Source organism: Dreissena polymorpha, chromosome 11 (genome assembly GCF_020536995.1).
Source record: "Dreissena polymorpha isolate Duluth1 chromosome 11, UMN_Dpol_1.0, whole genome shotgun sequence".
NCBI lineage: Eukaryota > Metazoa > Mollusca > Bivalvia > Myida > Dreissenidae > Dreissena > Dreissena polymorpha.
In genome coordinates this window covers 86,961,908-86,976,546 of record NC_068365.1, presented here as the reverse complement: position 1 = coordinate 86,976,546, position 14,639 = coordinate 86,961,908, and the positions used below count along the sequence as shown (strand labels likewise).

Here is a 14,639-nt window from a genome sequence, read left to right as displayed (position 1 = left end):
GGACTATCCCCCTTTTTCTTGTCCCTAATTGCCTACAAGTATTCCTGGATGCACCATTGGAAATTGGTGCCAATTTATGAAGAACTAATTTCCTCTTCCATACGCAAGAAATTTATCAATATTAGACAAGCCTTTTTGGCTATTTTTCTGTATGCAATGTGGTTCTGAATGTAGCCTCAGTTGAGCCTATTTGGGGTGGGGGTAGGGTAAGGAGCGTTTACTTAGTTTCACTGTTGAAACTCTTTTTTCTGCAGATGTCTGCATTCATCAAGAAGTATTTTGTATAAGTAACATTGTTTTATGCTTTTTTATTTTAATGTTTTAATTACTACAGATACATTTTTTAATTGATGCAGCCTGTTAAAATGTGGAATAACAAAGTAGCTGGATAAATGCTTGGAAATTTGCCATTGTATATTTGCACCCTGTTGGAATAGCATTTTCTGGTATCTTTCATTATTTGTAAACCCCTAGGACTAATTTTGGATAAGGTGACTTTTAATATTCCCTTATAAATACACCGAAGTTAAGATTTCTTGATAGGTTCTTGCATATGGTAATTTCTTTCCCACCCGTGACAGATTCTTGTAGATTTTTCCATTTAATGAGCATCATTCTGGGAAGACTGGGCTGCATGTGCATGAAATGTTGTCCAGTCAAGTTACCATTACCGGATCATTACCCATAGCGGATCACTTTAATTCTTACAATAAATGATCTCAATCTTAATGTTTTATTATTTTCCATGTTCAATATCGATGATTAGATATGATTCAAACAATTTACATGGTTTATAAGATCATGGCCCATATCTTTTCGATCTACCGGTATTTAGGATTTTCAACAGATATTCACACAAGAACACCATGCGTAAATTGTAGATACAAGATCACATATAGAAAACAATTAATAACACAAAAAAATGAATATAATTTATAAATGGCAATGTAACTTGGTCAATGTAAACAACAGTTCATGTTTCGACAGTTCAAATAGCTCGTTAGATGTCCCCTGAGTGGTTTTGATCACGTGATCCGTATATGGCTACAGCTGATCCGTTAATGCAATGAATACTTCGGTGAAAAAAAAGGTATCACAAATACATTTTGCCTGAGTTAAAAAATAAGGCTATGTGCTGAGTCAGTAAACAAAGGTAATATTTAATCAACTGGTGTAAAAGAGTCTCAAAACAGTTATTGTTTTTCACCAGAACAACTTAATTATGCTACTGATCCGGTAATGGTAACTTGACTGTCCCATATTAGCCAGTTTGTCATTTATCTGGATTTTGTGCTAAGAAGAGACTGCTTTTTAACAAAAAAATACCATCAGAGCGGAATGTGGCGTCCCTCACTGCACAGGCTAATCTGGGACGTCACTTTACTGACATGAATTAAGCCCTGTTTTCACAGAATGAGCCACATAATAACCTAAGATCAGATCTAACTTAAGATAGTTCTGGACTATTTCCCCTTGCATCCCCTAGGACTGGTTTGAGGAGATGGTACCACTACAGCACCTGGACTTCACCACAGTTCTACCCAGATTTTTGGCTCTGTACATCTTCTCATTCCTCGAACCCAAAAGCTTGAGTCGCTGTGCCCAAGTCTGTTGGCACTGGAAGTTTCTGTCTGAACAGGTAAAATGTTTATTATGGAAATATATTTGTGAGGAAAGTAGTAGCTGAAAGTACATAGGATAGTAAATGCTATGAATAGTTATGACCAAAATATTAAATGTATAGGTCATATCCTGTATTCATTGAGATAGGACTGGGATATTTAGGCGATAAAGCATCAAACACTTTATGTAATTGACAAAATGTTGCCTTTATGTATGTGGGGTTAAGGGTTGTGAGAATAGACAAAAGCACATAGAAAATGCATTTTTATGCCCCCGGATCAATGATCGGGGGTATATTGTTTTTTGGCCTGTCTGCAATTGTATGTGTGTGTGTGTCTGTCCCAAAACTTTAACCTTGGTCATAACTTTTGCAATATTGAAGATAGCAACTTGATATTTGGAATGCATGTGTATCTCATGGAGCTGCACATATTGAGTGGTGAAAGTTAAAGGACATCCTTCAAGGTCAAAGATCAAATATATGGCTTCAAAGCGGCGCAGTAGGGGGCATTGTGTTTCACAAACACAGCTCTTGTTTGGCTTTTGCAACAAATTAGAAATCCATGAAAATCAACAAATATGAACAGAATTTACTAATACATGAATTTCATGTCAACAAAATTGATTGAACCACACTTACCCGGTATACTTTGGATACAGTGCAGATACAATGTGAATACAACACTGTTGAATGTTCAAAATTTATACACTTCTTTCAATATGATTTCATATTTTCACAGTTATCATGTGTCACTTTACATCTCAAGTTATTCAAACCTGTCCTATCAACTAATGCAAACACAAGTTGTTCACATTTGTTTTTTTTTATTGGTATACAAAATACCCCTTTCACATATACATGCACTGTTACCTGCTATTCGATATGTCATCCATAGATCTTTCAGCCCGCAAGGTAATATCGTGTAGTAAAAAGAAATATTTACTTATTTATAATAATTATAAATGCTCAATGATTTTTTCCAAGTAAGCAGTCAGAGTATTGTTATATCAATGTATAATACGCACAAACTTTATTGAAAAATGGGGTAATTTGGGGGTAAAAACTGTGCGTTACATATAGTATAACTGAACTGAACATAATTGTACTGAAGAACAATAATGGAAGGGATTTTCAAACAAACATCATATATTAAAACTACTATTATTTTGTATTTCTAAAATATGTATAGAAGCAATTTTTTCGTTAAAAAACAGAAACCACAATTAGTCTTGTTTTATGAGCAAAAAAAGCTAAATAAAGAGGGTTCCAGCTGAGGTAAGGAATTTAAGCTGCAAACAGGTCCATGTATATGTGAGCCTTGTTATTGTAACATAGCGCATAGTGCATGTGTTTAAAGTGTCATCTCAGATAAGCCTATGCAGTCTGCACAGTCTAATCAGGGACAACCTTTCTAAATTTTTCATTTAATGGCGATCTCTTTTTATCGAAAATCCAGTCAAGGCATTAAGTGTTGTCCCTTATCTGGGAGGAAATTTCACACACAAATATTTAGCCCAGCTTTCACAGAATGAGGCTCATACATTATGTCCTAGCTCTTTAATTATCTTCTTGTAGGATGTGTTATGGATGCCCAAGTGTTTAAAAGTATGGCTGGTTCCTGCCATATACTCCAGCCATGCACGAGTATGGAAGCTGGAAAAGGCACTACGTTGGCTGTGTATTAACCCTGGACTATGTGACCACCAACTCCGGCAAATGTAGGTCATTGAAATGTTGTCATTTGTTCATTGCCTTCATCAAACAAAAGTTTGCTGATAGATTGTGTTCGTACACTGAGGCAGTTTGTATAAAGCAAACTGCAGCTGAATTTCGTTATACCTGTATTGATTTTGTTTAAGTTGAAATTCAAAATATGTGAATTGGAAACCTAATTACCCTCTGAAGGCCTCTTTTTTATTTGATCTTAATTATCTCTAAGCTGTACCTAAATTTCTGGTAATGTCATAGTGGCTTTATATCATAATAAGTATTTTAACACTTATTTCCATATGTTTAGCTCAAAACGTAAAAGCCTTTGAAAAATGTTATTGTAATTAATAAATTATCTAAACACAATAACTTTCAACTTATGTGAATCAATAACATCTCTTGTCTTCTTCACTGACATATATGTTCTTGTACATGTATTTCTCCTCAGAACGCCCTGTATGGTATGCGAGGTGACGGGGTAGACCTGATGGCCAAGCAGCCGTCACAGAAGGATCTCACCCCTGCAGAGAGCTGTATGTAATCAAAACATTTAAAGATCTAAATAATATATTGTTTTGCCCATTTTTGTTGTTCCCTACCGGTTTCACCGGAGGGGACTTATGGTTTGCGCTCTGTCTGTCTGTCAGTCTAACTGTCAGTCTGTCTGTCCGTCACACTTTTCTGGATCCTGCGATAACTTTTAAAGTTCTTAATATTTTTTCATGAATCTTGCAACATGGATAGATGGCAATATGGACATTATGCACGTCATTTCATTTTGTTCCTACGTAAAAAATTGTGGTTGCTATGGCAACCAAAAAAAAATGAATCTGAAAATGGTGGAATTTCTGACAATGGTGGAGCTGGTAGGGAACCATATTGCTTGACAATAGCCTTGTTGTTTTTGTAAGGGTGAAATAATTGATATTCGAATAAAACCTTTTGTTTTCTACTGGACTGTTTAAGATTTAGAATGCTGATATAATTTTAATCAAGGCATATATTGTATGGAGTTGTTTAGGACTATTTCAAATGGTGAAACTAGTTAAAGACCACAAAGATATAAGATATTAATATTGAAGCTTAGAAGCAGTTAATGTTTTAATTGTTGGTAGTAACTCTGCTATTAAAAAAAATTCATCTTTGCTGTTGTTGTTTTTTTAAACAGAACTTAAGGAAATTTAATAGGACAAATAGATTGTTAGGTAAATGGCTTTGTGTAGTTGAATGATCTGACTTTTTCATGGCCATGCGATGTAAACCTTTCTTTAACTGGTCCAAAAATTCAAGTTAAAAAAGAATTTAGCCCTAATATTCTCTATTTACTATGCTGCACTCATAAACAAGTTACAATTTTATATAATAATGAATGTATGTTAAATGTAAGACAATTATATGAACATACCCATCCAATAACTGTACATGAAATACTTTGTTAATGAAATTCTTAATACTATATGAAAAGCTTTGTATTTTTGTACTGTATTGTCAAATTATTATCTAAGGAAAAAAAATTGCACTGGAAAAAACAAAAAAAAATAACCATTTTATAAAATATGGCAATAAAGGCATTTTTTTATTCACGTATCTCTCTTACAGACATGATGGTGACATCACGGCCACCCTGGATTGCTCCTGCCTCTCACCCCAAGGACCTTCACAAGAATATGTATGCCTTCCTGCATGACTTCAACCCCAATGACCCCAGCATGCCCAAGTCAGCGCTGCTGTTCCACAACCGTTGGGGCATCTTGAAGAAGAAGAGCAATGTGACGACCAGTCTGAGCACCGAGCTCGGTCTTAATACGCAGAGAAGACGCGAGAGGCATAGGGCTCTAACGGTGTGTGTGCGTGAAAATGAAACAAAAATGACATCAGCTGAGTTTCTTTTTTCTGGAATCTCTTTAGTCAAATGAGAAAACAATAACTGTTAGTTCTAATTGTATATACATTTATAAGTTGTTTTTTATGGTTTGTTTATATCAGGTGTTTTGGTCATTTTGAAGTGATTTTAATTTATTTTCTGTTCAAACATTTCTGGATAAAAGCTTACAAGACAGATTAACGTACAGACTGAAAAACATCTAGTTGAGTTTTGAAATGTCCTTTGAAGGTTAGCATAAAATATAGTTTTACAGTTCTAAATCATTATGCTCTGTTCTGTGTCAGATTTATTGGGTTCCTTTATTCAAAATATGTTGTTTTTTATGTTTGAACCTTGCGGTTGGAAAATGGGGCTTCATGCATGTGCATGTGCAGTCAGCATAGGGTAATCAGGGACAACAGCTTCCAAGGGATTTTTGTTCAGAATAGGCTGCATTTAAACAAAATATTCCATAAATTTGAAAGTGTCTTCGCAGATTTTCCTGTGCAGACTGCTCTGGCTAACATGAAACAACACTTTACACACACGCATTAAGCCCTGTTTTCCCAGAATAAGGCTAATTTTAATTATGTTTCTATGTTTTTCAGTCTGGTGAAGATTATGACCTTCAAACCGGTCGTTCAATGACCTTGACCGAGAGCATGAAGGATGACCTTGTGAACCCACGTGAACGCAGGGTCAATGAACTGGTGAACACTCAGTGGTACCCACAGTATCGTACCGGTCCCCGAAGGTAAAAGCATGCATGCTTGTTTTGCTACTTGTAAGCGGTAAGGGGTGGGCATATAGTTTTGGTCAGTCCATCTGTTACTCATTCAGGGTTTCAGATACTTGTTTCGTGTGGATCATTACTGGCTGCAGGAAAACTGGACTTAATGAACGTGTATAAATTGTTGTCCTAGATTACTGTACTGTTCACACAGGCTAATGAGGGACGACACTTTCCGCTTTTTTTTTTCTTTTAAAGGAAGTCTCTTTCAAACAAAAATCCTGTTTAGATGGAAAGGGATGTCCATGATTTAGTGGACTGCACAGGCTAATCAGCTGTGACAACACTTTAAGAACATGCGTCTAGCCCAGTTTTTCCATTTTAAGGTTTAACATCAATCTAGACTTGACTGATAAATCTTGACAAATATACTCAGGTGTCCTTAGGTAGAGTTGTTACATAGTTTTTATGGACAACCAGCCCTGCCATATGGTGGTTCTTTGGATAATTATTGAGTTTCTGCATAGGATTATTTACCTATACAGTGCAACATGTTGTTTTCTGTCATTCTTGCAACTGTTTGGCAGAATTGAACAATTTACCAACAGTTGAGCGTTAAAATGAATAAGAAATGAATAAGACTTGTCTAAGCTGGTGGTAAATGATCGCAGCAGTGACTGAATGAATTTATAGATCATAAATCTATGTACTGATAAACACATGTATGAGTATCAGAAGTTTACAAAATTGTATTATTGTTTAGTTCTGCAGAAGAGATAGTACTTGAAAGGTTTGTAAATTAGCACAATTTGTTGTGGTATCTTTGTTTGTTGTTAGACCTTCATTTTTCATTGTTCTATTTTTCCTTTTTTGTATTATTTGTGTCAGATTGTGACAGTTTCTTTTTGTTTTCAAGAATAGTGGATATATATTGTTGTTTCTTTTAAATAAATATCTACACACACTTATACATATAGATTTCTTTTCTGAATATATTGTTTTATTTCTTGGCTTTATTCAATATACTAAGTATTAATTAACCCTTTCAGTGCGGGAACCGAATTTTAAAGGCCTTTGCAAACAGTTTGGATCCAGATGAGACGCCAAAGAACGTGGCGTCTCATCAGGATCCAAACTGTTTGCTATTCTGATAGTATTCTTTGAAAAAAATAGAAGAAAATGCTAATTTAAGAAATTCTGCAGACGACATTTTAGCAGACGACAAATTTCCCAGCATGCAAAGGGTTAAGTAACTTGATCAATACCCTTTCAAAGCCAACTGTCAACCTTGAAGCAAAACTGAACAATTGTCCAAATTCATTTGAAATGATGGGGTACATTGTAGATGTTATATACAGGATTTATTGCATCTTTGATTTATGTGTAAATAGAGTTCAATCAGCATTTGTTAATTAATGTAAGGTTTGATTGATATATATTTATAAAAATTTGCTTCAAGTCTCAGTTTTCAATCTAAACAGATGTCATGGGCTCTTTTATTAAATTGTTTGCTGCTGTTGATTCTATTCAAAGAATTTAGAGATAAAAGATAAAAAAATCTTATTGTTTTTTTGGATGTAGTTGGATATGAAGTAAAAATCGTCTGTTTTTCTTTTTATGCCATCCTTCTAAGCATGTGGTATAGAGCATGGTCCGTCTTTTGATGGTTGTGTGTGGTAAAAACTCCCTTTCTTTGCTCTATTTTGTCATTTATTGATGGATTTTAAAATATTTTGGCACAAATGTGAACCATCATAAGACTTGTTACACCGGTTCCCTACCTTAATGTTAAAAGTCACACTAATTGACAAGGGTCATATTTGACCATTTCAATTCCTGTCTCTGCTATAATATGCCGTTTATAAATGTATTCTGCAATAAATTGGCATGAATGTCGATTATAATAAGACAACATGTTGGGTATAACATCCATTTCCATACCTCAAAGGTTACACTTTGAGGTAAAATTTTTAATTTGAAAGTTGGGTTATGAGACAAAAGTGATATATTTGGGCATCTGTGCCCTATGGTCACATGTATGTTAGTTTTTTTAATATAAACATACCAGTGTATGATTGTCAGGCATAGAGGGTGATGTAAATACTTGGTTCAATAATATTTTGAAGAATATCTGCTTGTCTCTACTTATTCTTTATTCTACCCATGTCCTGCAACTTGTTTTCCACAGACAAAGAATTAAAATAGTGTTGGTTATTCTGTAACAAATCATGGGTGGTTAATCAGATTGCTTATTAAGTTTGATGAAAATGTACTCCATGAAATAATTAGTCTGTTTCTTTCTAGTCAGTTTCTTTCTCCTTCTATACAAATTTTCTTAAGTAGAAATATACCTTGAAAGAATTGTTGCTTTTCGTCTTTGTTATATTTTTAATTTTAAGCTAAAATGAATTTTTTTATCAGTCAATAAACAATAGTATAATAATAATAGGAAGAAATTCATTCACATATGTTAAGTCAAATTAATTGATGTTTAACTAATTATTATAAATAAAAGGCAACATTAAAATATAATAATAACAGGTAGATATTCATTCACATATGGTAAGATCAATTTAATTCATGTTTAACTAATTATTATAAATGAAAAGGAACATTACAATTTAATTCAAATTAACAAATTTGATTTGCAATCAATCTTTTATAAAATACTATGTTCAACGAATTTTTCAGGTTTAGTTAATAACAACCTTAATAAGTCTTCAACATTTGCAATGTATTTCAGGACTGATATGTCTGGAGGCAAGGCGACCTACAGGGATACAATGAGAAGCACTAGAAGGTCAATCCCTCGCTGGAACAGAGCGCCCACAGAATCCACGGGTCATCTTCATATCATCACGTGTCCCGGCAGCTGAGGTGAATACATGAGCTTTGGTTGCGTATTCCTAGAACAAACACATCCATAGAGATTCATTTCATTTGAGCCGCCCTCTTGCAAAATGGAGCTTAATGCAAATATACATAAAATGTTGCTCCTTATTAGCCCGTGTGGACACTTTCTCTTAAACTGGATTTTGGCTAAGAAGAGACTTCCATTGAACGAAAAAATAAAAGCGGAAAAATGCCTTCCCTGATTAGCCTTAACGGACTGTACAGGCCAATATGTGACAAACACTTTACACACTTGCTTTAAGAAGCCTGGTTTTCCCAGAGCAAGGCTCATTTGTTTGTGGGTCAGTCAGTTATTCTGCGTAAATGTTACATGACTTCAGAATAAACTATTTACACATGGCTCAAGCAATTCAATTAAAACTTAAAATATGTAATATCCAATACTGTTAAATCATTATATCCTTGTCATGATATTTCGTGATTTTTAGAAAACAAAGATGAATTTGCATGGCTCTGATGTGTTGGTGTTAAATTAATTGATCTGTCAATACATAAAATCAATGAAAAATGTCTTAAAAATAAATACATGTAATACTGATTATACTGTATGTGAAGTGTGAAAGTCTCAGACTTCTAAGTTCTTTTATTGACTGTGATCCCCACTTCCTTATTATTTGTTCTGGAACATAGCTGACAAAGCAAACAAAAATGAATCATTGTAAATAATTGAAAACATCCAGAAATTAATGAATCAAATATAAATGAGTTAGATATATAAAATAACCTTATATGCAAACCAATCATTATATATTATGGCAGTCTATATTATTCCAATATGCAAAACTCGTCTTGTGGAAATAGTGAGAAGAACATTAGCAAAGTGTGCAAAAAGATGATTAAATGATTAGTTGCATAAATACAATTATTTAGCAAACACAATCGGCTTCAAAAGAAGGTGACATAAAGCAGTTACTCGTTCAGTTGATATGTTTGTGCAGGTCACAATATACTTAAAGATTTCCTTAACAAATTCAATGTAAAAGCAATAACTATAACAAAAAATAAAGTAAACCTTTTAGGCATAGAGACCCTTATAACTGTACCTTTTCTTGAAGAACAATCCAAACCAAATCGATTTAAAACAATTAAAAAGATAGGTCATACCATTAGTAAGAAAGAACTGAGCGTGAATTAAAGGTCACTGTTTAATAGCCATCTATTTACCGGCTTCTCTCCAGTTGATGAGGGTTTTCCGCCATCTGTTTAAAGTCTTACGTAGTCTCCAACCTTCAAGCAAAAGAGTGAATTTCTAGTAAACAACATGTTTTCCCTAACCACATGCACAAAGAAAAATTCTAAAATAAAGTCATGGCAAGTGACCCTAAAGAGATACGTGTCTTCAAATAAATGATGTTCATGTTTTTAGAGGGTTATAGCATTGCACACCAAAAGTATTTAGTATACTGTAACCTCATATGTCTGGCGTATGTCTTCCCAAGCATCCCGATGTCCATGTGAAAATTCCTGTCTCAGCCATTACTCTTACCATTTATGTTAGATCTCTACTATAAGTCAGGGATCCAAAACAGACACTCATTATGCTATTGGTGAGGTTTTCCTGTCTTAAACATCCATCTTTTCAGTTAATACAACCCGGTTTCTGATAATTATTTTGTGTAAAACATCCTCAGATGAGTATTTTACTCCTATGTAATTCAACATAATCAAATCAAACAGGATATGCTTAGGGTCCGAATTGTTTTAATTCCTCAATGTAACTGTTATCAACATGGTTATCAGACTTCAGCTTTAAACCCCTTTCCCACTTAGATACATATTTTGATGCATTGTAGTCGCTCAGAAAGTTACATTTAATCAAAGACTTCTTACAAATTATAGATTTATAGTTTTTAAGGCTTCATTTTCAACCCTTAGATACTAATGAGCAGCAAACAACATAAAACCTGACAGACTGCGAGTTACCTGCAGGCTGTTCTGTTTTATGCTGTTTGCTCATAGCCATTTTCACTTTGCTTCTGAGTGGGATAGGTTTAATCACGTCTATGGTTTCCCTTTCAGTTGTTGCTGGATGCAGTGTTGTTGGGGTGGTGCCCATCGTCTATGAATACGAGGGAACCACTCCCTGAATCTCTGCTTGTGCGGCTAGAAAAGGCTCTACAGGGGAGAAATGCTCAGTAAGAACATTCTATTTATGCTGTAAAACAAAAACATCTGAGCCCTGCTTCGGGAAACAGGGCTTAATGCATATGCCTAAAATGTCGTCCCAGATTAGCCTGTTGAATCTGCACAGGCTAGTCAATTCCTAAAACTGGATTTTCGCTCCTGACAGAAAAAATTTCCTTGAAACACAGAGTACAATAAAAGCCTTGAAGTGTGAACTGATAAGCCTGTGCAGATTGGGACATTTCAAGAACATGCATTAAGCCCGTTTATCCAAGAACCAAGCTCATTGATTGTATGCTGTCTAAAACAATCACATTTGTTGTGTTTTTTTCAAACCAAACTATTTGAAAAGAATAAAGAATTATTGTAAGATTTTGAGGTGTTAGAAGCTCTTGTTTGTTTCAGTCATCATACTCATGCAGGGAGTTGTGTTATTGGAGTAATTCTGTAGATTCACAGTCATACAAGTTTGTGGATCGCATTTCTTCTTCTGCATTTCCTGAAGCAATTACAATTAATTTAAACCTAATTATGTCATCCTCATGAAGTATTCTTCATGTTATATTTGCAAGACAATTTATGAACCTCAATGAACCATACATTTCTAAGTTATTTATCCTTAAATTAGCTGATAAAGCAGTTTCAGTTGTATTTGTCATGATTGTTTATTGTTAAATTTATTTAATCAAATACGCCTGGTTATGATAGACCATTTATAAATTAAGCTGCCTTGTGTGTCCTTTTATGAAACTTATACAAGTTGCAGATTGAAGTTGCATTATTTTTATTTAATGCTTACCTACCTAACTGCATACCTTTACCAGCATGCTTTATAGGCAAATGACAAAACATAATATTGACCTAACAGTAGTATTTGTATGCAACAAACAAATGAAAACCAACTTTTCTTTGCTGAAATCATTTAAACAATCTTTTCTGTTTAAACTTGTATTCTAAACCCTTCAAGGAGCATCCGGCATCTTCACGCACACAGAATCCCCTGGTGAGATCCGATTGGTCCACAGCTGTAACGTCAGTCTGGCAACATGGACTACCCAGAAGGGCGCGAGAGTTCTTTGAGATGGCGTCAGGTCACATTCTACCATCAGGAATGGGTGGCCAGTTTGATATCTTTGCCCCGCTGGCTGCTTCAGGTAAGTTTTAAACCGTTTTATGCCTTTGCAATAATAGAGTAGCTGCTGTTTTGTTTGTAAGAGCTATATGTAATTATTAAACTTGTCTGTTATTTATTAGCTGGTATAGCTATTTTTCTAACAACTATCTATCATTTAGTTGAAATAATTCAACTGACAGCTTTATAACCCCAAAAATCTTTAATATCCGACTACTTTCGCGACTATGCAAGACAACTCCATTGATGTTTGGAAAAATTCTCGGAATGTATCGATGCTGGAATGTACTACAGACCTGCAAAATTTCGCAAAAAATGAACTTATATTCGGAAATATCACAGTCCGGTAACCACAAAATAAAGTTGTTGTAAAAACTGCAAGTAGGTTACAATTTTTAAAAAGCAAAAACTAACCGGACAGTAACGTCATACTACTGTCATCTTAGGTGATCATACTTGTTTCTGTAAACTTACTATGTGACAGTAAATTTGGCTATGCTAAATGTAAAAAGAACATCTCTCTTGAGCGTCATCTGAAACTGTGCTACCTGTGCGTCTTCTAAACTGTGATATAAAGGATGATTTTGTTTTATTAGAGCCATCAGAATACTTACAAAACAAAATGTTAATTGGTGTCAAAATGACAGAACATAAATGAAACATTAATATTTGCCAAAGAGGATTTTGGCTGAAGAACACAATGACCGTCTGGGAATATATTGTGAAATACACATTGCGGCAATAAAAATGACATCTAAACTAGCCTAAGGTGGATACTTAGGTGAGTGAGTCTGGGAATAGCAATTATGTAACAATGGACTACAATGGTCTTTAGTCTGGGAATGACAATGAAGTAACAATGCATAATTACCATACAAAATGAAATTTGTTGTAAACAATCTTAAATATTATCAAACAGTGTAAAATATGCAAGTAATTGCATTGTTTTATTAGTAAATAATATTTTCAATTTTATAACAATTTCGTAATATAATATTTTATGTGGGGTGCATAATAAATGCATAATGGCCAATGAGACCTTAATGTGCCCTGGATCTGTGATGGTGATCTGTGGTGGATTATGTTGAGTACAGTACCAGTGTTCAGAGTAAACTAGGTCAATTATAATACAGTACCAGAACATGTTAATATACTTCATGTTACATGTCTAAGAGTTAACACTATTCTTGTAGAGCTTGGTATGGAACTGATGGTTCAGCTGACTGTGTTGACTGGTGTACAGTTCTCCAGCCCAACTGGAATCATTGGCAACTACAACCATGGTGAGTCACATCAAATCACTTTTGAATTGCTGCCCTTATATGATATTGTAGATATGAAGAAGAGCCTTATACTGTTTGATGCTTACTTGTATTGCATGATTAGGACATATTCAGTGTTTTGTAAACATGTATTAAGTCTTTTCTGATACATGTAGTATTAATTTTTTAAAAACAAGACAGTTATGATAATAATGCAATGAAATTAATATTGTTATAAAGGCTCAAAATATTATCAATCAGGTATGTTCCAGTCCACTTTGATTTGTGAAATTCATATAGTGGAAATGTTTTTTTAGCTCACCTGTCACGAACTGACATGGTGAGCTTATGTGACCGTGTGATGTCCGGCATCTGTTGTGTGTGCATGCGTGCGTGTGTGCGTGCATGTGTCCATCAACAATTTGTTTGTGTAGACAGTAGAGCTCACAGTTTTCATCCAATCTTTATGAAATTTGGTCAGAATGTTTATCATGATGAAATCTGGTTGGGATTGTATTTGGGTCATCTGGGGTCAAAACTAGGTCACTAGGTCAAATATTAGAAAAACCTTGTGTAGACAATAGAGGTCACAGTTTTTATCCAATCTTTATGAATTTTGGTCAGAATGTTTATTTTGATGAAATCTGGGTTGGGATTGTATTTGGGTCATCTGGGGTAAAAAACTAGGTCAAATAATAGAAAAAACCTTGTGTAGACAATAGAGGTCACAGTTTTTATCCAATCTTTATGAAATTAGGTCAGAATTTTATCTTGATGAAATCTGGTTTGGGATTGTATTTGGGTCATCTGGGGTCAATAACTAGGTCACTAGGTCAAAAATAGAAAAACTTGTGTAGACAATAGAGGTCACAGTTTTCATCCAATCTTAATGAAATTTGGCAAAAATGTTTATCTTCATGAAATCTGGGTTGGGATTGTATTTGGGTCATCTGGGGTCAAAAACTAGGTCATTAGGTCAAATAATTGAAAAACCTTGTGTAGACAATAGAGGTCATAGTTTTCATATGATCTTAATGAAATATGGTCAGAATGTTTATCCTGATAATAACTGATTTTGAATCGTTACAGGGCTCCAATGGCAAAAATTTAGCAAATTCAGCGAATAAAATAATCGTTTGGCGGAAACGTTTGGCAAACAATTTTTTTCTTGGCAAATGCCGTCCCAGATAATAAACTCTTTCAGCTGTGAACTATGCTTCAATACATCGCCGTGTTATTGACCCGAAAAATTGATACGCAGTCGGCATTAACACCGGTCA

At 34.5% G+C, this 14,639-nt stretch overlaps 1 protein-coding gene across 1 annotated transcript; it reads left to right on the top strand.

The window, feature by feature from the left end:
- The first annotated feature begins 1,501 nt into the window (after positions 1-1,501).
- On the top strand, positions 1,502-8,804 carry LOC127850000 (F-box only protein 16-like). The gene is made up of 5 exons (XM_052382734.1): positions 1,502-1,639; positions 3,783-3,867; positions 4,934-5,175; positions 5,807-5,952; positions 8,672-8,804. The coding sequence occupies exons 1-5, from the start codon at positions 1,502-1,504 to the stop codon at positions 8,802-8,804; spliced, it is 744 nt and encodes a 247-aa protein (XP_052238694.1).
- The last annotated feature ends 5,835 nt before the right edge of the window (positions 8,805-14,639 follow it).

What these genes read in the sequence shown, in the direction of transcription:
- LOC127850000 (XM_052382734.1), top strand. Translation starts at nt 1,502, where the DNA reads ATGGTACCACTACAGCACCTGGACTTCACCACAGTTCTACCCAGATTT. An exon ending in AGAGGCATAGGGCTCTAACG is followed by an intron (nt 5,176 to 5,806) that starts GTGTGTGTGCGT and finishes TATGTTTTTCAG; the next exon opens with TCTGGTGAAGATTATGACCT. An exon ending in TATCGTACCGGTCCCCGAAG is followed by an intron (nt 5,953 to 8,671) that starts GTAAAAGCATGC and finishes AATGTATTTCAG; the next exon opens with GACTGATATGTCTGGAGGCA.